At 41.6% G+C, this 26,738-nt stretch overlaps 2 protein-coding genes across 3 annotated transcripts in view; one reads left to right on the top strand and one right to left on the bottom strand.

Moving 5' to 3' along the window:
- LOC132121576 (actin filament-associated protein 1-like 2) overlaps positions 1-26,696 on the top strand; it is a 37,693-nt gene extending 10,997 nt beyond the window's left edge. Inside the window, exons 2-19 of one of the 2 annotated variants that reach the window (XM_059531101.1) lie at positions 1,650-1,778; positions 10,426-10,500; positions 11,474-11,553; positions 17,419-17,530; positions 19,026-19,234; positions 19,856-20,035; positions 20,126-20,203; positions 20,329-20,413; positions 20,722-20,817; positions 20,902-21,113; positions 22,635-22,780; positions 23,083-23,197; positions 23,434-23,640; positions 24,032-24,314; positions 24,458-24,628; positions 24,749-24,936; positions 25,290-25,442; positions 26,262-26,696. In XM_059531101.1, coding sequence (XP_059387084.1) covers positions 1,650-1,778; positions 10,426-10,500; positions 11,474-11,553; positions 17,419-17,530; positions 19,026-19,234; positions 19,856-20,035; positions 20,126-20,203; positions 20,329-20,413; positions 20,722-20,817; positions 20,902-21,113; positions 22,635-22,780; positions 23,083-23,197; positions 23,434-23,640; positions 24,032-24,314; positions 24,458-24,628; positions 24,749-24,936; positions 25,290-25,442; positions 26,262-26,288 — 2,546 coding nt within the window. In that variant the 3' untranslated portion in view covers positions 26,289-26,696. Of the gene's footprint in view, positions 1-1,649; positions 1,779-10,425; positions 10,501-11,473; positions 11,554-17,418; positions 17,531-19,025; positions 19,235-19,855; positions 20,036-20,125; positions 20,204-20,328; positions 20,414-20,721; positions 20,818-20,901; positions 21,114-22,634; positions 22,781-23,082; positions 23,198-23,433; positions 23,641-24,031; positions 24,315-24,454; positions 24,629-24,748; positions 24,937-25,289; positions 25,443-26,261 lie in introns of both variants that reach the window. The other variant, XM_059531100.1, reaches the window with a different exon arrangement.
- Positions 12,688-15,203, bottom strand: LOC132121578 (kelch repeat and BTB domain-containing protein 13). Its single transcript, XM_059531105.1, has one exon. The coding sequence runs from the start codon at positions 15,094-15,096 to the stop codon at positions 13,603-13,605; it is 1,494 nt and encodes a 497-aa protein (XP_059387088.1). The 5' UTR covers positions 15,097-15,203; the 3' UTR covers positions 12,688-13,602.
- Positions 26,697-26,738: the final 42 nt, after the last annotated feature.

The following is a 26,738-nucleotide window of genomic DNA, read 5'->3' on the forward strand; positions in this document are numbered from 1 at the left end:
TGTGAAAATCCAGCGCTTAGTTGAAAAAATGTAAACATGACAGCTTTCTTATAACATGAGGGGGTTTGGCGTCACGGCATATTTGTTTCCAGATGGAACGCTAAAGAACGTCATTTCACACACAAGTCTCCCGGAAATCTGTATAATTCAACCAATCAGGTGAAGACTTCAAAACAACTCCAGTGTGCCATCAGACGTTCAGTCAGTGGTCTGTGGGCGAGACGTCTGAGGCTGAGACTAGGTTTTGGCAACAAAGTCCCTGACGCCCCTTTATTTCTGACTGTAATCCCAGTACAGCAAAGCATGTCTATATCTTTTGATAAGTCTATACATATATATATATATATATATATATATATATATATATATAGAATCATCAAAAGATATAGTCCCCGATGCAAATATACAATAATTCACTTTGTATATGTATGTGTACTGTGCAGTGATATATTGAACGGATGTTTCACATCATAGAATGCTGTGTTGACCAGTTAGCATCCAGGACCAGAACTTTCCCTTTTATAAAATGCTGCATACTATTCATAAAACATTGTTTAATCCAAGGGGTTGCTCAAAAATTGGGACACTACAAGTTGCATCTCTCATCCTCAGCTCATTGCATCACATAAATGTCATGTTTGATCCCTCTGAAATTTTAAGTATGATGACCATATTTTTGTATGAACAGGAGAGTGACTGTTAGTAAGTTAACCAACAGCCAGCACTCACTCATTTGTAATTTATACCACCAAATGAAGACAAATAACATGTTTTTATATGACTAAATGGAATGCAATGTGGCTAAATGGAGTTTGATCGTTTATTTTGCACGCACCAGTGCTTTATAACCTTATGTGGAGTTTTGATGAGATGTAAACCACACATGATAATCTATACTTTCGGTTTAATTTCCTTTTTTGAGCTCTTTTCCAGTAAGGTCTGTTATGTATTACGTCAATGCTATTCATAAAGAAAGTAAAGCTCTTATAGTAAAGTCTGGGATGCCCAGTTTGCTGCTGACCCCTGGAGTGTGTGTGGGTAGAGTGACAAAGCCTCCCCATTCACCCGACTCTGGCTTTCTTCACAAACCATGACGTATCCTTGACCTCAGCCTGCCACTGACTATCTTAACACAGACACAAAAGACAAAACAGTATGGATGTCGTCAACGATTAGCCTAACATTCACAAATTAGCCAACAGAGTTTTAGAGAATAGATCATTTTGTTATGAAACCTACTTGGTTTATTGTGTGCATATAATAATAATAATAATAATAATACCTTACATTTAAATAGCGCTTTTCTGGGCACTCAAAACGCTTTACATGGAAGGGGGTAATCTCCTCAAACCCATATTGCGCCGGAACGCCCACTACACGCCAGCTTATATATATAGCTCATATAGCTTGCTCTTGAGATCAGAGAAGCACAACCCAAGGCTTATACAGGCACAAGAGGTCCACCTTTGTGCTGTTAACCATTAGTAAAGTTAACTTTGTGAACTGCTTCACTTATGTTGCCAAAATGCAGATAATCCTCAACTAGATCAAAATTGTATAAGAACTTGTTTATTACTCTAGCTAACTACAGTATGTTATGGGTGTGTGTGTGTGTGTGTGTGTGTGTGTGTGTGTGTGTGTGTGTGCAGTGCTGGAGCAGCTGTTGGAGAATTTGCAGAGGTTCCTGAAGATCCTGGATGGAGAGAAGCTGAGTTTAAATGCCACAGTACAGAAGGGCTTTCTGGCAGAGCTGCTTCAGTCGTACAAGTCTTCCAGTGGTATGTAAATAGCATCATAATGTCTAAACTAACCATCTGACTCCACACCAGTGCTTCTTCAACTGTGTCAAAAAGGACCAACAATGAATGCGTCTAATTTTTTAGTATACTACATTTCAGTAGTTAATGTTTTTAAAAAAGTCTTATTGTAGTGGGGCTCTGGTTATGAAAATTTGTCAACGATATGGGGTGTCTAGTCAGGACACGGAAGGCAGAGATATACGTTGAAGGCTTTAATATATCACTTTGGAATACAGATATATCACTTCTGGAATGCAGATGCACACTTTGGGAATACAGACGCACACTTTGGGAATACAGATGCGATGCACAGGCACTATTTCTTATGGTTTTACAGTGTAGGTGTGGTTCTAAATGAAAGGAAATAAACATCAATATTACTTCCATAAACACAATTTAGTTAACTGAATAACTATCTCTAGTCACTTAAACAAGCAGTGCTAAACATGTCCCGAAACGTAACCACAATGGGAATAACATATAAGTCACACATACAACAGATATAAAGGCTGTCAATGACTATCAACGTTAACATAAATTACTAATATAAACTATAATCTATATGATATAGTTCCAACTTACTTGTGGTCACTGACGCACACGAACACAATGCGAAGATTAGCTCAACTGAAACTGAAACTAAACTGACAGCCGTTCTCTTCAAGCCAGGGCATGTCGCAACATGTCAGAAAAGGGGCGTGGTCTGAACGAACACTCGCTGTACATACTCTGTCCGTATTCACATCACTTGAGCCTTTTGCACAGCCGCCCCATAATTCACGGTGTGAATTATCTCCTGGAGAGGCTCAACTACCCACAGGAGCTGCTGTGGAGGCATTATCCGGTATGGCTGGCAGCTCAATGAGCTTGGCCACTGGTCTGGTGTAGGTCCTCCCATCTACCTGCACCTCAGCAGTCCTCACTTTCCCATCGACACTCCTAATGGTCTTTGTGACTCGTCCCACGGGCCACAATGCACGAGGTAACCTTTGGTCAATTACCATCACCACTGTACCCACAGTGAGGTTCTCTGTGTCCTTTACCCATTTCTGCCTTGATTGCAAGAAAGGCAAGTAGGTCCGTATGAAATGCGTCCAAAACTGGTCAGCTAACACCTGACTGTGCCGCCATCTTCTTCGACTGAGAATCTCAGACTCAGGGTACACCACCTGAGGAAGCGAAGAGTCGGGCCGCCCCATGAGGAGGTAATTGGGGGTCACGGGATCCACATCGGCTACATCTGTCGACACATAGCCCAGTGGCTTAGAGTTGAGGATTCCCTCCACCTCAATCAGGACTGTCTGCAAGACTTCTTCGGTCACTGTCTGTGCTCCCAGAGTAACATAGAGTGCAGCCTTAATGGATCTGACTTCCCGCTCCCAGGCTCCACCAAAGTGAGGTGCATTTGGTGGGTTGAACTGGAAACGGATCTGGTGCTTAGCCAACTTAGTCTGCAGCTCCACACACATGGCCTCAAAACTTGCCTTGAGCTCGTGCTCCCCTCCGCGGAAGTTGGTCCCACAGTCAGAGAGAAGCTCGAAGGGAGTTCCCCGTCTAGCCACGAACCTTCTGAGTGACATAAGGAACGAGTCGGTATCCATGTTGGGCAGCACATCGAGGTGAATGCACCTGGTGGTCATACACTTAAAAACAATTCCCCATCTCTTTTCCATACTCCGACCTCGCTTGACCTGGAATGGGCCAAAGCAGTCTACTCCTGTTGAATAAAATGGAGGCTTCAGGAGGCGGAGACGACAAGGGGGCAGATCTGCCATCTTAGGAATCGTAGGCTTTGCTCTCCATTTCTGGCACTCCGGGCAGGATCTCTGATGACGACGCACAGCTTCTCGGCCTTGGAGGATCCAAAACTTGCGCCTGAGCTCTGCGAAGACCCTCTCCGATCCAGAATGGTGTAACTTGTTGTCGTACTGTCGTATGATAAGTTTGGTAATATGGTGCTTGGGTTCCAGCACAATTGGGTGTACGACATCATCTTCCAGACTAGTAGAACGGCGCAGCCTACCACCTACTCGGATAAGGCCCCTAGAGACATCGTACTCTGGAGCAAGTGACAAGAGCCTACTGCTGGATGGAAGTGCTTTCCCTGTTTGTAGGCACTTGACTTCGTCTGGAAAGCTATCATATTGTGCTCTCTGAAGGATTCTGAGTTCTGCTTCTGCGTAGTCATCTGCACTGAGGGCGCTTGACATACCTCCATGACCGGTGATCCGTCAGCTCTTGAATCTCAGATACACGAGTCCCTACAAACACCTTGTATCTGCAGGACTCTGACTGTATCCAGGCAAGTACTGTGGTGGAGTCAGACCACAGCACTGTGTCCCTCAACTGAAGGGTGAGCTCTCTCTGGATCATCTGGGCAAGCTGAGCTCCGGTAAGGGCGGCACAGAGCTCAAGGCGTGGCATTGACTGTTGTTTCTTCGGTGCCACTCTTGAACGTGCTAGCACAAAGGCTACATGGACTTGGCCATGAGGATCCTCACCACGTAGGTAAGCAACTGACCCGTAGGCGGACTCTGATGCATCACAGAATACATGAAGCTCGAGGGTGATGGCACTTACATCCACGTCCAGTGGGAAGTAACTCCGGGTGAGACTAACCGTTGAGAGCTGAGGGAGCTCTTCTTCCCATGAAGTCCAGGCTTGCAGGAGGTCGACCGGTAAGTTTGGGTCGTCCCAGTCCCGGTCTTTGGCCCACAGTCTCTGGACCAAAACTTTGGCCCTTGTCGTGAAAGGCAGGATATGACCTAGGGGATCATACTGGCTTGCTAATATCTTATAGATATTTCGCATGGTCGTCTGGCTTGGGAAAACCGGGCGATGCCTGTAATGGAGTGTATCCTCCATGAAGTGCCAACTGAGGCCTAGCGTCATTTCTTGAGCTTCACCATACGTCTGAGAAACCCATCTCTCGCTGCTGTCAGACTTGGCTTCCTTAGGCAAGTTGCGAATCACCTCTGGCTGGTTACTGGCCCATTGACGAATATCGAAGCCACCTGCAGCTAGAATGGTTCTAAGCTTCGTCACGAGGTTCCTGGCTTCTACTACGGTGGGTAGACTCTGCAGGCAATTGTCGACGTAGAAACACTGTTCCACACTGTGGCGGACATTTTCTCCTGGTTGACATGACTCATTGATGTGTTTCTGAAGAGCAAAGATCGCGCAGCAGGGACTGCACGTCGTCCCGAACGGCAGAACCTCCCACTGGTACACTGATGGCTGTTTGTCCGTTTTTAGATCCCTCCAAAGGAACCTCAGCAAAGGCTTGTCTCTGTCCAGCAGGCGGACCTGGTGAAACATCCCTTTAATGTCTCCACTTACTGCGACTCGATGCTCCCTGAAGCGCAGAAGGACTCCAAGGAGTGAGGGTCCTAAGGCTGGACCAGGAAGGAGGTAGTTATTCAAACTTTGTCTGCCAAGCTGGAAGCTGCAGTTGAAAACAATCCACTCCTTGCCATTGTGTCTGACCATGTGATGGGGCAGAAACCACGACTCCTTGGATGAGTCCACCTCACAGGAGTCAATCTTGGTGGCGTACCCAGCAATCTCAAGTTTCTTGATCTCCTCCTGGTAGGTAGATGCACGCAGTGGATCTTGTACTAACCTCTTCTCTGTGTTTCGCAGGTTCTTCATCACGACTTCCTTTGAAACTTGCAGCTTGGGCATGTTTGGGACTCGTAGAAGGGGTGTAGCGTACCGATGCACTCCGTTTACTTCTACACGGATGGTCTCGGCCTCTAATAGGTCCACTGAGTACTTGTCCTGTCTGGATCTGGTCACCAATCTCTCACTTTTGAAAGGTAGTGTATCTAACTGCCACAACTGTTCAACTTGACTGAACAGCTCAGCAGAAGGGGAGGAAACTGTGGTGAACAAGCACTGTGTGGGGGAAAGCTGTTGCTGCAGGTATTTTGCTGGACCCTGAAGTGTCCAACCGAGCTTAGTCTTGACTGCTGCAGGACCACCAGGGGGACCAAGATGCACTGGCTCAATCGGAACGATCAGATCAGCATTATCCGATCCAATCAGGAGGGTTGGCTGAACACCATCGATCGGTGGGATTGCCAGACCTCGTAGATGGCGATATCTTCTCTGGAGCTGAGTAACCGGGTAACTGTACTGAGAGAGGCCTAGGTGTTCACCTGTGAATGCGCCTTGAATGGAGAACCTTTTTGTTGGTTGGGAAGCTGGAGTGATCGTAAAGGACACACGTGAGCCTGACAGTATCTTGATGTCTTGGCGGATAGTACGGAGTGTGAGGTCTTCTACTTGACCCTGTACTCCTAGGTGGCGTGCTGCAGACGAAAGCAGAATGGTTCTCTCAGAGCCATCATCCAGCACTGCATACGTGTCAAGCACTTTATCCTGGTATTGCAAATTGACTCTGACAATCTTTAACAGCACCTGGCTATATCTATTTGGCTGATCCAGGTAGTGAGTCTCTGCCGTCGATGTGATGGTGGGCTCGTTCCCGCTCCTCTGGTTGACCTCGTGAAGGACAGAGAGGTGTTTCGACTTACAAAGGCGACACGGCTTCTTGAGGTCACAAGCAGAAGCTAGGTGAGAACGTCCACATCTCCAGCACCTCCTCTTGACTTTAATCCAGTCCACCATCTCTGATTTGGTAAGTCTAGCGAAGCTCTCACATTGGCTGAGGTAGTGTTCTGCCTCACAGTAAGGGCAGGATATCTTACCCTTCCCTTGGGTTCGCATAAAATGAGCTGCTTGAGAGGGCGTGTCGGATGGATGGTTACTTGAACTGTCTATCCCATGCATAACCGTAGTAATCTTAACATTGGACTTCTGCTGCTTAAATTCCCTCTTATCCTTCTCACTGTGAGCTTGAAGTGAGGGCTCAATGTCCAGGCATCTGACTTCTGCCTTCAGCCACTCTGAAAATTCAATGAGCGTTAGCTTCAGTTTATCCGGGTCCTTCCTATACTGTTGACGACGAAATCTCTCTTGCTGGTGCTTGGGGAGCCTGCTTAGAAGGCGCTTCACATTGGAGCCGCAGTGGAGTTCCTCATGGCCTTCACCTCGGAGAGCTTTCAGCATCCCTACCAGCGACTGCACTCTGATGGAGAACTCGTCGAGAGCTCTATCATCTCGGATGGGGGGTAGGCGTTCCATGTCCTCTATCTCCTTCAGCACAAACTGATATGGACGTCCATAGCGTTCATCCAGTGCTTTCAGAGCTTCAGAGTAGGGCATACTAGACTCTGCATGAGCTAGCACTAGGCGATGTGCATGTGGCACCTTGACATGCTTCAGCAAGATGGCATACTTGTAATGCTCGGACTGAGAAGGATGGAGGAGTGTACTAAGGGAAAGGCGTAGCTCCACATATTGAGCTCTGTCCTCCTTGGTAAAGTCAGGAAATGTTGGGCCTTCTATATTGGGGGGTGTATGCTGATATCCAGTGGATGGATAATGGGCCAGCATGGCTGGATTCCCTTGGTAGAAAGGTTGGGGTACATAAGGAGGCTGAGGTATTGACTGGTGCACAGGTAAAGGCATCATCTGATCGAAAGCTGGATTTCCATGTAGCGATCTGGGAGGAGTCACATGTGAGAGATGTGATGTATGAGGCTCAGGTGGCACCAGATGTGGATTTTCCAACTGAGGCTCCCTACCTTTCTCGTATTGGCTGCCGGGTGCCGCTGCACTGGGCTCACAATTACCCGATATAGGGTAGGACGAGAGTTAGCTATATGATCTGGCATTTCTTAATAAGCCTACTGATGGCTGTAGACCATGGGTTGACTCTCTGGGATAACTGGGCTGAAGGTGAGCTGGTGGATCATGTTCAGAATCCTGCTTGATAGCTTGAACACCATAGCGTGGAACGAGCGTATGCTGAGGGGGTTGAGTGACTCGGCTGAGAGACGGAGGAAGTGTAATTTGTTCTAGCTGATGGGTTAGTTCTGCAGCTACACTTGGGTGATCCTCAGTTCTGTGTTGGTGAGGAACAAGGGTTGGCAAAGGCTGTGGTTCACCTCCTCTGTCTGGGTAGAGTTGGCGTACTGGGGTCTGATGCCGTGATGACCTCCTTGACGACTGAGCTGAGGTCCGAGGGGAATGATGCTGCAGGAAAAACTCCAAAAGCTCTGTTTGTTTCTTAGCAGTTTCACTCTGTTGCCGCGCTGTCTCCAAGGCTTGATGAACAATGGCTTCATTTGCATTATGCATTGGTGACATTGAGGATATGCTTCTAGCAGGACTGCGTAGCTCCCTCTCCTCTTCGTGCCTGTGCATCTGCGCTAAGCTATGGTGATCTGAATATTCGACTAAAAAATCATCCAGATATCTTGGGCGTTGCAGTGAGCGTTTGGGGCGCACTGGCGAAACAGGGAGGCTGATTCCTTCTTTACTGGTTGCCATATCATTGACACTATCCGGCTCGAAGGACCATAAATTGTAGTGGGGCTCTGGTTATGAAAATTAGTCAACGATATGGGGTGTCTAGTCAGGACACGGAAGGCAGAGATATACGTTGAAGGCTTTAATATATCACTTTGGAATACAGATATATCACTTCTGGAATGCAGATGCACACTTTGGGAATACAGACGCACACTTTGGGAATACAGATGCGATGCACAGGCACTATTTCTTATGGTTTTACAGTGTAGGTGTGGTTCTAAATGAAAGGAAATAAACATCAATATTACTTCCATAAACACAATTTAGTTAACTGAATAACTATCTCTAGTCACTTAAACAAGCAGTGCTAAACATGTCCCGAAACGTAACCACAATGGGAATAACATATAAGTCACACATACAACAGATATAAAGGCTGTCAATGACTATCAACGTTAACATAAATTACTAATATAAACTATAATCTATATGATATAGTTCCAACTTACTTGTGGTCACTGACGCACACGAACACAATGCGAAGATTAGCTCAACTGAAACTGAAACTAAACTGACAGCCGTTCTCTTCAAGCCAGGGCATGTCGCAACATGTCAGAAAAGGGGCGTGGTCTGAACGAACACTCGCTGTACATACTCTGTCCGTATTCACATCACTTGAGCCTTTTGCACACTTATGCTCATCAAGGCTGCATTCATTTGAGCAGAAATGTTCAGCAGCCATTAATCCAGTCTCCAGTGATCCTTCAGAAATCATTCTAATATACTGACTTGGTGCTCACGAAATTTCTTATTACCATTAATGTTGTGCTGCTTAATATTTTAGTGGAAATCTTTTGTAACATTATAAATGTTTTACTGTTAATGGTTAATTTAATGCATCCTTGCTATAAATGTATTGATTTCTTTAAAAATCTTACAAACCCCAAACTTTCAAACAATAGTGTACATAATGATTGCCACAACTTTTGATCAGGTTTGCCTCTGAAAAGGTTTAAGACCCTATGGTTAATGCACAATTATATGACAGACCTTCCTGTGTGCTGCTCATGTGGGAGCACTCGGGTTTAAACAGAAAGTAGCAAAAGACCTAACAAATGTACAGTTTTATATACAGTGGTCCTTACAAGGAGCAACAGTTGTGTGTACATTTATAGCTTCTGTGTTGTTTAGAGAATCTGCTCTGTTCTGTCTTATTAAGGAGCCCGTAATTTTGGTCCGTGCATGTGTTTCTTTCTTCACACAAGCATATGGCTTTAGGTTTTCCATGTTCTAGTCTCAGGCTTGTGCACTTCCTACCTTGGCTCCAAACTGTATCATTTTCCAAAGCTGTTTTTATCCTCTAGGGACACTTACTTCCTTTTAGTAGCAGCTTATAAATAGCTTTCATTTCCATCCTCCAAATCCCATTCTGTTTTGACTGTACCATCGAAACATATTTTTGCTTCATCACAGGGTTTTACTTCCTCTCCAAAAATGCCTCAAAGCTGTGTTACCTGTGGCCTGCCATGTTCCATGTATCTGCCATGGGAACATCTTGTGCCTTATGCTTAATTCAGTTCATCTGATTTATTATGAAGATCCAAAAAAACACCCTAAAATGTGATTTGTTGCCAAGCAGGCGCTATAAAACCATCTCCTACAGGCTGGGACTAAATCAGCACTTTTATTATGATGTAAAAATATGACCTATCTATGTCTATGTCTCCCACTGGCCCTGGAGATGCCTTTGGACCCTTAGACAAGAGAAGTGTAGCACAAAACTTTCACTGTTCTTCTCTATAACAGAAATCTATTACATGTTCTGTAAAATAAGTGAGGGATGAAAGGGTCCAGAGGTGGAGGGGAGTCAAACAAGTCCTAGAAGTTCCAGGCAAGGTTATTTGAGTGGAGCAGAGTAACTTTTTTCATTAATTTATTTATTCAGATTTATTCGTAAGTTCATTACAACATAACAATTCATAAATATTTGTACTTTTTGGGAAAATTGGTGGTAAACTCGTTCAGACGTTTTGGGTGTGCAAGTTCATGCTTTGGTAGAATTTTTTTTAATTAAAATTCTACCAATCACATCATACAAGTTTGTATGAAATAACTTTGTAAAATGTGTATGCTTTCGCATGAGATCGGGTTGGTAATTTAAAAACTATGATCTTGGCATTATTGGTGAGTTTTTAAAAGAACAAGATTCAAAGTTGTAATTAAGTCTTTTATTGTGGTTATTTAGCAGGAGGAGATGAAGAATACATCTACATGAACAAGGTCACTGTCACATGTCAAAACCAAGACAAAACCGACAGAGGTGAGTCTATAATCTTAACCATAATAAACATATAATAACTTTTGCAGGTGTGAAGATGAAAATGGCCCCTGACCTGTAAACGTGTCTGTCACATATCACAGTTTTTTATCTTGCTGTTTGACAGCGCTGCTGTGAATCTGTGTCATGTTTAGGGGAGTGATTAGGTTATGGCTGAAGTGCTTAGCCCCCCTCCCCCCACTGATCACCATTTCCTGTCTGTTTCTCAGTAACTCCTGTCCTCCTCTCGCTCTCTCTGCCAGACCCCAATCTGAGGCCAAGCTGCTTTGTTTAGATTTCGCTGAAGAATGAGAGTAACAATAAAACCAGACTTAACATTCACATCTCAGTCATCTGTGCCAAAAAGATACATACAAGACTAAACTGTGGTGGCATTCTTTGATCAAATTCACAAGCTTCACCATTTCAATATACAAAAGAGCAACCCTTTGAAGTTCATGCACAAAGAATTTTGTTTTATTATTTATGGCATGCACAATTATTTCATCATTTCCTGTCTGTACGTGAACATTTCCCCAACCCTTGTGTCATTTGCATCTGATAAATGAAATTGCACATGATAAAAATGAAGTGCGATGTGTCACTTATGTGACACAACATGCAATTCAAGAGCTCATGTACAGTAGACCACCAGAGTGATCAGAGTAAGTGGTGTGGATAAACTGAATTTCAGTGAAAAGCAGCACTTCATGGTGTCTTGACTCTTTGGTGACTCTTACCCCTTGCTGTGCAAATTTGGTATTCGCCTTGCATTCCTACGGCAACCCAGATGTTACCGTTTGGAGAGGAAGCCAAAGGAATGTCTGATGGGAAACCACTGAATATGTCCATCATATGTCATTGTTGCTTGCAAGCACAGTTTTTCAGTGCTGCTTTATTGCTGCACTTTGAAAATTCTTTAATCTATTTATTAACAGCCACTTTTGTTCTGTGTGAAAATCAAAATGCTCCTCAGACTACAGACCAGAAGCCAATGGGGAAGCATGTAAACACATCCCTGTGAAGAACCCACCAGAGCCTCTTCCTCCCAGACCAGTAAGTGACTCATTTTGAGTTCATTTAAACACTGTTTACAGAATGACAAAGATACAAAAAGAAAAAAAATTAACAGATTAATTTCACACTCAGTTTGTTTTGAGATGGTAGTAAAAAGTAACATACTTTCCATAGTTACTTTCCCTAAAAAGTAACTATGTAACGTAAATAGTTACTTCTTAGAAATGCATCTGGAGGACATAGTTAGACATCTTACATGGACATATATTTTGAATATGTATTATGATTGGATGAGATCAAAGCATGCAGATTTGATGAAGGTATAAATGTTTAGTTGGGGTGTTGTTAGCTGTATGAATGTTGACATTTTCTTGCAAGAAAATAAACCTTCAAAAGCCTTTTGTCTAATACCTTTATTGAAACAGAAAATTCACAGGGCACTGTTGTATTGCACTTTTCAGTGCGTTTCAATTAATTGATTCGAAATTCATATTTCAATGATTCAGAACTTCAAGAATCAATGATTTGTTTGCATCATCATGAAAGAATGTTCATGGAAGTCCCAATGTAGCATTTTTCATGTATTAAAATATTTAAGTTGTTGCTTAATATTTTTTTTATTGTTTCATGTAAAGGTGCATAATTTAAAATATTGCACTTTATTATTATCAATGTTCTCATTGTAATTTATATTATGTTATTTTTGACTGTGTGAAAAAGATGCCATCATTAGTTTTAAACCAGATTTGTCCTTTATTTTACTTGCATTAAAGCTGCAGTCGGTAACTTTTGACGCTCTAGCGGTTAATAAACAGAACTGCTTGCATGTTGCGGAAGGACATTGTAGCCGGAGCTACTTCTCTCTGTTTATGTCTATGAAGAATCACAAAGGTACTGGGTTACTCCACCGCGGTACCCCTGAAGCAATCTAAAATAGTCCGAATATAAACACTTATTATAGGTGTACCCTAGTGATTCAGGACAGGCTAAAAACACGGTTTGGAAAATGGATTCATGGTGTACTCGCTTATTATATACATTTTGTATACTTTGAACACAAAAAAAAGTTACGGACCGCAGCTCTGATTGGTTGTTTCTTACCGCTCCCGCTCCTACGCAAGCAGTTCTGTTTATTAACCGCTAGAGCGTCAAAAGTTACCGACTGCAGCTTTAAATAATGTGCAAATTGCAGTTTGGTTAAAAGAAGGCATTGCGGCGCAAATGCATATTGTGCTGAATATAATCGATATACATATGTTATACATAGCTATGTATGTAATTTTATTTAGGTATTTCTCAGAATCCTATCTCTTATTCAATCTACAACAACAATGCAAGATGCTGTGGTCCTGCTGTCATTTATTATCTGCTGTATACTTTCATTTTGACCACATTTGTGATGTACCTGTTTCCCATGCTCTGTGTGCTTTTGGTTATAAGCCACACACAAGCCAAAAACTAGTCCTGCAGGTTGAGAATGAAGCTTGCCTTTGATTAAAAACAGTAATTGTCCTAAAAGATAACATACTCATTTTTTTTTTCAAAAGATAGAAATAGAAGTAAGGAAGCAAAAAATGTGGAGTCTCTTTGTTGAAATACTTTGTAGCTCCTGTATCTGCTGTGGGAGTCTGCACTCAATCAGACATACAGACAGACAGGAGGATGGAGAGTATTACAGCTCTCCAGTGAGAAGACTTTGAACTTCAGACCCATTTGAGGGGTGCTGGGGCTGATTAACAGCAGCTGCACAAGCGATTGGGGAGCTGTTTATAGAGGCTGGCGAACCGCAGTTAGAGTACAGTTCACGTGTGCATGTGCATACAGTATGTGTGAGAACAAAACAGTAGAGGCGTTCACAGCTATTTATTTATGGTGTTTCTTGCAATTACCTTTGACAATATGCAAAGATACAGTTGCTTTAATTTACTGTATAGAACATTAGATGAATTTGTGCGTTTAAATAACTGAAAAGGAAAATTCTGTCATCAATTACTCACTCTCATGTTGTTCTAAACCTGTATGACTCACTTTCTTCACACAAAAGGAGATTTTTTGAAGAATATAGAAAACAGTGTAGAGTGGATTTTTTTAAAACATCTTTTGTGCTACCAAATCTTCTTCCACACTTTCCACATTGGCATCCATCTCCAGGACTTCCTCTGAATCACGTTCCTGATGTGCATTTGTGCTCTTAGGCAGTCTGAGTAAGCAAGTCCAAAGCGATCCACTTTTTGGAAAGCCCATCATCTGTCTACGAGGCTTCCACTTGTCTTCGCAAATGACATATTCCAGGGTCAAACTGCGGTTGACGGTGAAAGCAGAGTTCCCCCTCACCACAGCCGTGAAGAGGGCACCCCTGCTATTGACGTAGTGTCCTGGCGTGGCCGTCCATTGACCCGTAGTGATGTTGTAGCAGTCCATGAGGCAGCGCAGGAAGTCATCACAAGGGCCGTTCCTCATGACATACAGGTTGTCACCGTGAGCCACCATGCAGTGTCCATAACTTTGAGGCTTTACCATAGTGGTGACCAGCGTCCATTCGTCATTTTTAGGTTCATATTCATAAATGTCTGTAGTATCTGGTGGCTTCCAGAAACACACAAATATCCTACGCCTTGCAACCGCACTAGCCGCCGCAGCCACAGAACGAGGCGCTGGCTTGGAAAATGTCCATGCGCCTGTTGAAACATCACACGCTTCAACTGAGGACATGATCCTTTTGTCAAATTCACCTCCGATGGCGTACAAATGTCCATCGTGACCCACCAGGGTAAAGTTATACCTGGACTGCTGAGGACCGTCAAACACACTCCATGTGTTGGATTCTGTGTCATAACAAAAGCTCAAGTCGACAGTTTCCCTGCTAACTCCTCGCACTCCTCCAACGATATACAGTCGGTTCTCCACAACAGCCACGCCGGCCATAGAGGTGCTGGCGTCTGTTGGTAGATCAGTCAGATATTTCCAAGCACCCGGTTTCTCATCAAGGTAAAACACTGTCCTGTAGCAGTCCTGCAGAATCTTCATGGATGGCGAATGAGTGCCTAGAGCAACAAACGACGCTGGTGAAAACGACTCCACATAGCAGATCAGCTCCTCTGGGAGTGCCTCGAGAGCATCTTGCACATCGCTATAAGCATCGCGGATGAATACTGCAGCACTGTGAAACAACCTCCACAAGCCGTACACCGCTGCGGTGTGGTACAGAAGAATGCAGTTGTCAGTATCAAGAAGGTCTATCAAGTGCTGAACCAGAATGTCGACTTGGAGGAAGGCCGCACACTCGGCAGCCTCCACAATCTCGTCTGGGTCTCGTAAAGCAGGGCGCTCACCCCTGGAAACTGCCATGGCGATGAGGAAACCCCTAGCTTTCAGGCCACCCTGCAGGTGGAACTCATTTAGTTGACTGTCCTTCATCCCAGAGCGGAAGAGAGCACGGAAATACTCACAGTTCTGCCCTAGGATGGCCCTGTCTATGGTGAAAACGCTTTCTTCAACCCGTACTCTCAGAATTCCAGAGGACTCTTCACCTTGTTCTTCACGTTCGTCCCTGCTTTGACCCAAACTGCAGGGGGGCCCCATAACACCTCTGTCCTGCCTGTCCAAACCCAGATTACTGTGTTCTTGAACCCTAAAGTTAGTGTTTCTGTTTGCATTTGACCTGTAAACAGAAGTGTGCACACTGCAGTCTCACAGCTACTTGCTGGACTGAAAATAGCAACACACTAAAATAGCATAGAGGCAACAGACTTCAAAATAGTAGTGGGAAATGATCAGCAATAATACTGCAAATATATATATATATATATATATATATATATATATAAACAATTGAATCAATTCCAACATTAGGCTTATAATGATTCAAATTAAGACAGAAACCCATAAATGAAGTGACGACAGTAGATCAGAAAGCCCCTCCTGTTTTTAATAAGAAGATTATTTTCCTTCAATACCCTCTCTACCTCAGAAGTGTTTTAGCCCTTGATTTCCATTTTTATTTTTTTCTCACTGGATGTTTGGCATGGAAACAGGGGGATTTTCTATGTTCTGGGTGTTCTTTTAGTCTCTGGCCCACTTGCATTTTTTGCTTTTTGTCCTAAAGACTGGTGCTTTGTCATTATTTATGCCTCACCCTTGAAATGTTTCCTATATAGACCACTTTTTTTTTCTTTTTAGGGAGAAGATTGTGTGATTTGTGGATTAAAATAAAAAAACAAGCCTTGGGTGGAATTCAGTCTTGACATACAGAACTGAGATTTTAGGATTTTCGTTTTGCTCACACTGATTTTTATGTCTAATTAACAGCATATGCACAGATCCAACTATTGTCATGTTGATTCTGGGATGTGGACATGGTCTTGATCTTCAGCAGCGCCTGGAGAACAAGCTATACAGAGTTTAAGGCTAGCCCGAAATGCCTTCACTTTCTATTTAATCATTGTCAGATGCCTGAGGACTCAGCACACTGTTTTCTGTTTCAGAGATTTTATGCTGAGTGTCAGAAGTGTGAGGGCGGGACGAAGCAAGAAATGTGGGGGTTTTGAGTTGGGGTTGATGTGAGAAAAACAATACTTTCTTCACAGTTCAATCAACATCTTCCTCTGTTGGGCTGCTCTTATTTTCCCACAAAATTATCCCCTTACATTTGAGATCAACTTTTGAGTGTGTCTTTGACTCTCGTTCTGCATTGCTTATTGAAGCTGAGCCTCTAGCAAGCTTTTGCATTTAACTTCCTGTGTCCTTGAAAGCCAGCTGTTTATATACATGCCTTGCCATCACTGTTCACCTCACTTCTGCTTTTGAGAAGGACAAGCACGTCATGTCAAACAGGACGTTTCAATCAAACCACTTAGTATAGTATAATGCAAGTAAGAGGAGATTGTCCCAGCTGTCTCTCTGTAACCTCTTGTCATCAGTCAACTTTGTGGTTCACAGGCTACCGTTAGCCCTAATCAGCCCTGTCTGTGTATGTCAGTGTGTTTTGTGTGTCATGAGAAGAGGATCTGTGTTCTGTTTGCCCAGGGGCTGTCATTGCATTGTGGGTATCAGTGGGGAATTTAGTAATGTTATGAAACGGCTGATTTGGGAAACCTCATCGCTAGCTCCACACCCTTATAAAACCATTCTCCTACAGGCAAACACATGTGGGATTCCTTTTCTAACTGAGCAGGACTGAGGTCAGAGAGAGATCAGTTTCGAGGAAGAATCCCCCTTCGGTCAGAAAGAAAAGCCCACATGAAAGACAGGTGTAGAAACGACCAGGCAAGCTCATCTCTGGAGAGTCCCTCTATTTGATTCATTAAACAGGAGTGTGTTCGAGATGTTCAGCTTGGATACAGTCCCTGTGTTGGTGTACACATTGTATTTATTAAGTGTGCTGAAAAGATCAGCATATATTTCCATGCTGGATCAGGCTGGTTTATGATGGTTTATTGTTGGTCTAGATACAGTAGAGTCATGCAGTTAATCAGCAAAACTTAGGTAGTAAAGCTAGTCAACCAGCATGAAGCTGGCTGACCAAGGAGGTCTCGTCTTTTATTCTTTTTTGAATTTGCATTGTTTTCTTAATACACGACCTGATTTTAAATTATACTATGACATTAGATTACAATTAAATTATTAATACTAATAACATAATTATCAATCTATTTGTATATGTGTTTGGTGGTGTAATTTTATTTATAATATATGAATGTGCAGGAATTAATGTAATATTAATATCAATAATTCAGTTGTTTAAATATTTCATTATTTGTTCATAATTTGTATTTAATTACTTTGTTTTTTTTTTACATTTACTCTCATTAAAATATATTCATTTGCTCCACCTGAAATGAAATAATCAGTATGTTGACATAATTATATTATCTTTCTCTTTTTTCTCATTCTTTTTTATCTCAGTGCAACATGGGAAGGGAGCCATTTCCTCTTCCACCAATTCCTGCTTCTGCGTCTATAGAGCCTGAAAGTTACTATGAAGACCCACAACCCTATGATCCTATAAGCATCAATGGTACGTCTGGAATTGGGTCCAAAGTTGACCTAAATAGAAATGATTTTCAACTGTTTTTGCTTTACTTTGAAGTTCATGTTAAGCCATTTATAACCTGGTCAAAAAAGGATATTTCCAAAGATTAGGTTAGTGATTTGTGACTTCTCATTGCGTTTGTCCCATGAGAGGTAACCTGTGGTCACTGAATGCTCTGTTTTAGCTTCGTCCAACTTTAGTCTACAGCTTTACTGTGATAAAGAGATGCCTGTGGGCAGGAGCAGAGAAAACAGTGATGGTCTTTGTTCAATGGTAACCAGTACTCTGGCACTGGACACACGGTGACGGAACATTGACCGTGAGCCCAGGAAATGGAGCCAAAAGTGATGGGGCATTTGGCTGGTGTTGCAGAGTTCAGCCCAGCGAGGGGACAATCATTTACAATATTCTTTGGCAGATGACATCTCTTCTTGGTCAAAGGATGCAGAGGCATTAGCATGCAGCTGTGCTGTGTAATATCAAAACACAAAGAATGTGAATGGCCAAAATCGGAGATGTTTCAGCAGCTGATATCAAGCCAAACCTCATGGTTTAAAGTGAATTTCTAGTTGGATATGTTCTGACAGTAATGAAGCCCTAAAATAATACAAGCAATGGTGCTGCTGGTTGCATGAAAACCACAAGACACAAATATTTAGTGCAGGCCAAAATATCAGTATTGAGTTTATGCAATACTAATGGACATTTTTCATACATTAAATGCACTTAAAACGTATTTATTCTTCCTGTTTCTGCCAGATAAGGTTTCACTATCTATAGCTTCTCGCCTGAACTTTTTTTCTCTTCCTCCCTTATTGCATTTCTCCTTTTAGTGTCCTCCTGTGTTTCTGTATATTTTGGGTGCTTTGCCATAATCACAGGGGTCAGGAAGCGGATAGAAACTTCAAACAGTGTGGTCTATGCTGTGATAACTCGGGGTATCTATCTCTGTTTCTCCCAGTGTACATCAGGAGAGAAAAACTAATGCACAGAACTAACTTTATAGGCTGCGGTGAAGTGCACGGCTCTGAGAAAGCCTCATTGTTTAATGCAACAAGGATTAAGCCTGCAAACTTTGCATGTGCTTGCTTGAGAATGCCGGTCATAGTCTTGACTTCTCTGTCCTCCCAAAGCTCTCAGAAATACCTTTATTTAGACTCAACTTTGTTTTAATAGCTCATTAGCTTTGTTAATTTCCCGATGTCCCTGATTTACCAATCCGCATCTGTTTTCTTTTGTTTTCCACTGAAAAAATTCATACAGGACTGATAAAACAGAACCTTTTTAAATGAACTATTTTTTTTTTTTACAATTCTGATGTGTTCTCAAACAATAATGAATTCAGTAGAATTTGCAGGGAGTTACTTGCTATTTAGAGGATTTGACTTTCTTTTGTCCAAGTGCAAGAACAATCTGACTATCACCAGTCTCACCTTCTTTGCTTATTGATTTATAAATGTCTCACTTTTCACATTTACAGAAGATACAGAACCCTTGAGCAGTTCGTATGAGTCCTATGATGAGGAAGAAGTGACGAAGGGGAAGTCCACAGCGCAACACCAGTGGCCGTCTCCTGAGGCATCCATCGAGCTAATGAAAGATGCACGAATCTGTGCCTTCCTCTGGAGAAAGAAGTGGCTTGGCCAGTGGGCCAAACAGCTGTGTGTTATTCGTGAACATCGTCTCTTGGTATGTGACATCATTGCTTAAGTCAGTGACACCCATTTTCCATGGATAGCTGATCTGTAATATGAATATTTACACAGATTCCAGTGTTTGCAATCAAGCGTTTACATATGATACTAGTAGTAATAATTTACTGAAATGTTTGCTTTTAACTTTCATATTTCAAACTGACCATTCAGTCAACATAAAATAAAAAATGACCATATTTACTTACCTGTGCATGGTTTATTGTTGCACATTATTATGAATAAAACAATATTTGGCATTTTGTAATGTTTGATCAAAATGTAAAAACCTATGCTGCCCTGAAATGATTTTCTTATTCGGCTTATGTCACCAAGACCTCTTATTTTTCAAGCCCTACCCTTTATCCACCTGTCATGGAACTTTTCATGATCCAGTCGATTTCCAGTGAAAAAATAAAAAATCAAGTTCCATCCATACAAAATCCTCAAAAATGTCACATTTAGAAGAAAATATTTAACATTTAACATTATGCATTTGCCAAATGCCTTACAAGATTACAGCTAGTGGAATGTCCACAGTTTTAATAAAGTTCCATTAGGAATTTAACATTATTTTCAAAACAGCCATCGTCTGATTTTTTTATGCTACTGTCTTCAGTGCTACAAAAGCTCAAAGGATCAGACTCCACTGCTGGACATCAGTTTGCTGGGCTGCAGTGTTGTCTACAAAGAGAAACAAACTAAAAGGAAAGAACACAAGCTGAAAATAACCCCACTGGGTGGAGAGGCCATCGTCCTGGGACTGCAGAGTAAAGAGCAGGCTGAACAATGGCTAAAGGTAAGGGGCAATAGGGCTTGGCACATATGGATGAATAATCAGTGTTCGGTTTGAGCGGACATAGTTTATAGCCTTTCACCTTTCATCAAGGTTATTCAAGAAATTTGTCCGAGAAACACTGCAGGATCTTCTGATGTAACTGACTCTCCAACACTCATCTGTACTAAGGTATGATAGGCTGAGATTTATTCCCTGATTGATTTATGTATGAAACACTCTGCAATTTTGGGTGGATTTTTCATAAAATGGTTGCTGAATCATGTTAAGCTTAAACGTTCTGCCCTTTCTGGCAGGGAGAGCAGAGCGAGAGATACTCAGTGGCATCAGAGAGTGGAAGCAGCACAGACAGTCACACAGAGAACCTGGAGAGCAAAGATGGTGAGAGTGGGCTATCATAGCTATTCTTCAAGGTGTCTGTTTGCTTGACTACACTGGAAGTGACTTGAAATTGTCTAAACTGGTCGTGTTGAAGATGCATGTCACCTCAGAATGTTGCTTAACCATGCACCAATCACCTGTAAGTTACATTGATGTAAGAATAGAAAATGCATAATGAAAATTAGAAATGGGACATCCCAACAGGCACTTCCAGAGTAGATCTCACAATATTACTGGTAATACTGTACTAGCTGTATTACTGTATTATGTGTATAATATTTACCTTTCAATTGTCATTTAAACTTTAGTCAAGAAGAAATACGGCAAGTTTAGTAACCTTATGAACATTGGAAAAAAGAAGGTTTCCTCTTTGGAAAGTCCAGAGAAGAATGTGGATACGTCAGGTAACCAGTCAACAATATATTTAGTGTATACGTTTTTAAACTCCCACACAACCTACCATTTTCATCACCTTCTCTTTGTTTCAGGCTATCTTAATATCCTGGTGAACACCCAGTGGAGAAGCAGGTGGTGCTCAGTGAAGGACAGGCAACTTTGGATCTACAATGACAAAAGCAAGAATAAAGTGGCCCAGCAGCCACTGTCTCTGGAGGGGTGCATGGTCCTGCCAGAACCCAGCCCTGAGCACCTGTATTCATTCCGCATCCAAATCGATGGAGAGGAGCTCGCAACCCTAGAAGTGAGTAGAGGGATATGTTGTTCATCACTAACTAGTCCTGCATAGCAAGACTCTTGACTGTGTAGCGTATTCCAACCACTAGGAAGGAAGTGATCGTCTGATTGACCTGTAAAGCCACAAGTTCATTTTTTTATTTGTGCTATATAGAGATCTGAGAGATATCATAATAACAGTAGGAAATAATAAAGTAATAATAGTACAGCAAAGACACATGAAACAAATATAGAATAGTAGTCACGAACAGTCATACAGAAAGCACTCAAAACATTACTGGAAATGTGTTTGGATTTTGTACATTTATGTCCATCCAACCCTAATATTTCACAGACAGGAAACAAACAGAAAATATAGCTATAAACGGTACAGCTTGTCATCTAGATTGCTCACTACCATCTCAAACAAAACTCGGAATATATTTAAAAGTTGGTGGTGTATAACATCTGTATAAGACAATTATTTGTTACAGTAAACCAGAAGACCATAGGTTTCTGATTAGTAATTATTTAAACTTTAATAATGAACAACTGTTTTTCCCAGTCTCACTGTTTGATGCTCTCGTGTATCTTGGCATCAGTCCAACAGCCTGAATGAGATTTCTGAGAACTCCCCTCTCTTAATTCAACTCTGCGGTATACAGCTTTGCACGATTCACAGCCAATATTTATGTGCTACACAAACAATGTACGCTTCCAAAGTTATATACACTACCGTTTAAAAGTTTGGGGTTGGTTTTAGATTAATTATTGATATGAGCCTGTATTGTTGTTGGTGTGCTCACCAAGCAGAAACACTTATATTGTGAAATATTTTGTACAGTTGAACTGATTTCTATTTCAATATTTTTAAAATGTTATTTATTCCTGTGATGGCAAAGCTGAAATTTCAGCAGCCATTACCTGAGTCTTCAGTGTCACATGATCCTTCAGAATTCCTTTTGAATACGCTGATTTGGTTCTTGAGAGACATTTCTTATTATTTTGTTAAAAACTGTTTCAGAAACAATACATTTGATTGTATTCTTTGATGAATAGATTTCTTGAAATAGAATATTTGTTTGAAATATAAATCTTTTTGTGATAAGTCTTTTCTGTCACTTTTATGTAAATTGAATGCGTCCTTGCTGAATAAAAGTATTATTTTCTTTAAAAACAAACTTCAGACCCCAAACTTTTAAAAGCTAGTGTATTTGTATGTCTTTGTGTACTGTACAGTATCTCTTTTGAGTTACAGCTCTTAAACTTTTCCTGACCTCATTCTTGAGTTGTTTATCACCAGTTTTCAGTAAGACACTTCCCAGTAAACAAACACAGAGGGGAAAAATGGTAAGTTCTCAAAATGACTTAATGGGATAGTGAGGATTCGATATAAACTTCAACGTGACTGCCATCTTCAGGCCAGAATGAAATCAGTGTGCAAACTGACCTATTTGCAGATCATTTCACCAGGCCTAGCTGCACCTGTTAAGGAATATGAATATCTCAGAGGGTACAGATGATCAAATATCCTTCTCTTTCCTCTCAGGCTAAATCCTCCACTGATATGGGCCACTGGCTCGGGCTCATACTGTCACAGACAGGCACCAAAACAGATCCGGAAGATCTCACGTATGATTATGTGAACACTGAGAGAATATCCAGTATTGTCAACGCTGCCAAGACGTCCATGTAGTAAGCTACTTCATTTACATCAGTTGTTATAAAAAAAAAGAATAGTTCACACCAAAATAAACATGTCATCTTTTACTCACCCTCATGATGTCATAAACCGGCATGGGTTTCTTTCATGATGCACAAAAGGAGAAAATTTGAACAGAAGTCTGTGGACTGAGACTGTATATTTAAAAAAAAAAAAAACACCATGAATGTACCATAAATATGGCCCATATGACTTGTGGAATATATTCATAGTGATATGATAGATTTGTTTGCTTTTTTGAGATTTTGGAGCCTGATATGTTTGGATTTGTCAGTCTAATGCAGAGGAGGTATTCGGAGCCCAACACATACACAGACAGCCCTCCGTCAGACCCCCATATGTGTGAGGACATATACGATGATGTGCCATCCACAGACAACGAACAGGAGGTGGGTGAGACCCTCGCCATGATTTTGTCGTAAATCTATGCCACCCACTTTCACGCAGTTGTGTTTATTCCGAGTAATAGACTCAGTAGATAGTGGAAGATTCACTAAACATTCGGCCCAAAGATAATACGAGTTACAGCAAGTCATTATTGTGACAAGTGTTGTGTTTTTGTAACCCTTCCGGCCATCCAACTTCAGTCATGTTTTTCTGATACTGTTACTCTCTCCGGCTGTAGGAGGTTCCAGAGGTTCAGAATGGCAGCGAGGAGGGAACGGCAAGCGGCGAGGAGAATGGGAAGGACAGAGTGTATCTGGATCTGGTCCCGGTTCGCTCCTTCCTGCACACGAGCTCGGACAGAATGTCACTTCAGACGTCCAAAACAGCACAGACAGAGCTCAGTCCCTCATCTGCATCCCAGGATGATCAACTACACTCCAAAGAGGTTAACATTATAAAATGGAAAATGCATGTTAATAGATATAGTCTGGAGCATATTTATGTTTTATTTCTTTAAAGTGACTTTGTATTTTTTATGGAAATCTTTTGCAACATAATAAATGTCTTTAATGTCGCTTTTTCAGACATTTAATGCATCCTTGCTGAATAATTTATTTAAAACAACTTACCGACCCTAAACTTTTAGTTTAGATAGTGTATATATAAATTTTTGCCAGTATGTGCATTCCCTGATTATTAAATCCATGTTGTTAGTGCCGAAATACAGATATTTATTTAGCAAAAATTATATAAAATTTAATACAAAAACATGTAAATATATAAATATTTTAATAAAAATGTTTAAAACCCCTGTATACAATTTGTTCCTAAAACAGCCTGAAACAAGAGATACCTCATTACCGAGCAGCACAGAGAACATGGACCCTAAACCTGTTGCTCCTAGAGAGGACACAGACACCTCTCCAGCCCCTGTCCAAACTCAAAGAATCAGTTTCCTTAGTCATGAAAGCCAAAAGAGGGCCTCTCCCACCTCACAGCCATCCCAACCCCAAACTCTACCCCAGACGTCTGCACAGACGCCCCAGACTCCGCCCACCTCCAGAGGAAGAGCTACCAGCACAGACAGATTTCTTGATAAACTCAGGTTCTCTCCAGCAGGTGATTGTAAAACCATCAATTGTAAAACTTTTATTCATTTACCCTGCTGTGTTTTCCCAGCTATGCACTCAAGTGAGCATACCTTCAGTATATGAATGTAGGTCACGGCTCGAAGCTCATACACATGCCCTCATGTTTAGCAGGCCCGGGGGCAGGTGAGGTGAAATTAGGGAAGAACAGGACGGAGGCTGATGTGCGGCTGTACTCAGATGAGAGAGACCGGCTGGAGCGAGAGAGAGAGGAGGTTAAAAACACTCTGGCCACCCTGAGGAAAGACAGACGAGAGGTGAAAGAGGAGCTGAGCTCCTGCCAAGGTACTGTAGCACCATCTAATGATATTTGGAAATGCCCATGTGTTAAAAGAGGTAGTTTCAACACCACAATGTCACTCTACATGTAAATTGCTAATAAGTGCTTTTGATTATGGCTCATAGACCCCACTCGGCAGGCCTCTCTGGAGGCTCGTCTGAAGCAGATGGAGGAGACGTGTCGTGAGGCGGAGCACCGGCGAGTGGAGGTGGAGCTTAGCCTGATGGAGGTGAAGGAGAGTTTGAGAAAAGTGGAAGCAGGACCCTTTTCACTGGGCACCACAGTAGATAGCAGTCTACTGGAAACTTCAACGGTTAGTATGACAACAGCAAAATAGAATTTTAGAAATGTAAAATATATAAAAATAGTAAACAGTTATTTTAAACTGTAAAAATATTTCACAATGTTATTTTTTTTTTTTACTGTATTGTATTTTTGAACAAATAAAGGCAGCCTTAGTGAGCATAAGATAGTTGTTTCAAAAACAAATGTACCAACTTCAACTTCTGAATAGTAGTGTATAATCTGTTGCAAAACCAAGTGAGCTGTCTATCTGACATAAACATACTAGGGAATACAATTCAGAATAGGTAAGAACTGAATTCCACTAATGATTGTATTCTGAGTGACACGAATCCAGCTGACTTATATTGTTGTGTATTCTAGCCCAAGATAGCACCTGTATCCAGCCCTGCTCCAAATACACCCATCAGCAACACCAATAATGGAGATTCACCCATCAACTCCACCACAGCGCTAAAGAACCGACCCACGTCCACCATGGCATCCAGCAAAGGAAACGTTCTGCAGAAGGCCAAGGTCAGAGTCCACTTCTGCATCCATAGTCCTAATAGAGAGCTTAGCTTTTTTAAACAGTGGTTCGGAGCACCTATCAAAATGCCAAAGTCACGTGATTTCAGTAAACGAGGCTTCGTTACATCATAACGGTTTCGAAACGTTTAGAATTTTCAAAAGTTTCTCTTAGAGGGGCGATCGCTGTGAACCTGTGAATCAAGCGAGTTCACTGAGATCCCCCTGCAGCAGCAAACCACTGCATCAACGTCTATGGTTATACGAACTCGGATCAGTTTGATCACTTTGTAGACATTTTTAATGAAAATCTGCACTTTGTAGAGATTTGTGTAATTAAACTGATGAGTAGTTGTTAATGGTCTCTTACTGGCCTGTTTAGACAAACTCTCCATAAAACAAACAAAACAAGCCCTAGCAAATTAATAATAATTAATTTAAAAACACAAAGGCCTATTATACAGACACTTAATTGTATGTATGGTAGTTTTACTTAATTTTAATAATTTATTTAAAATTATTAATTTTTGATTTCATTTAATATATAATACTTTCAAGAAAGTATTTTCATTGGGTTTGTTTTGATCTGGGTTTTTGTTGCATTTACACAGTTTTGACCAGCAGCCGTCAAAGCAATTTGTTCAGTTGATTTGAAGCTTCGAAATGGTTCATTTTTCCCATAACTAATTTGAAAATGATTATTTATTTATTTTTTTTTATTTTTTTTTTTACAAAATTGGTCACTTTTGATAAATTTTATATATATATATATAAATGTATTTAATTTTTTCTGTTATTGTCTGAGCTTATGTCATTCTCTCTCTGCAGGAATGGGAGAAAAAATCCACAACCTAGTGGAAGGGAATAGAGAGCGCAAATGGACTTTTTAGCCAAAGCTCAAAGGACTGCTAAGGCAAATGCTTCAGGCAGAGAGGAAGAGAGAGAGAGAGAGAGAGAAAGGAGGGTGTGTCCAGTGACCTGCAGGCTCCGCCCCTCTGAAACATCTGCCTCCACTATTCCCTGCTTCTCTGCATTCAGAGGTTGAGATGGTACTCACGAAGCGAGCTGATCCAAGACAATATTTTCTGTTCCCTGCCAAATAACGCCATTGGATGACAATAGATTTTAAATCTATATAAGTCATTTTTATGTAAGAGGAAGGAAGGGAATAACTGAAATAACTCTTCCAGTGGTGTACACATTATGGATGTTTCACAAGCTTGAAAAGAGACCAAAAAGCTCAGAGAACCACTATTTTTTTAATTGAAATCAACCATTTGGTACATTGTAGCTTGGTTCATGTAT

The sequence above is a fragment of the Carassius carassius genome, chromosome 39 (assembly GCF_963082965.1).
Source record: "Carassius carassius chromosome 39, fCarCar2.1, whole genome shotgun sequence".
Lineage (NCBI taxonomy): Eukaryota > Metazoa > Chordata > Actinopteri > Cypriniformes > Cyprinidae > Carassius > Carassius carassius.

Coding starts and splice junctions, on each gene's coding strand:
- LOC132121578 (XM_059531105.1), bottom strand. CDS start 15,096: ATGGGGCCCCCCTGCAGTTTGGGTCAAAGCAGGGACGAACGTGAAGAA.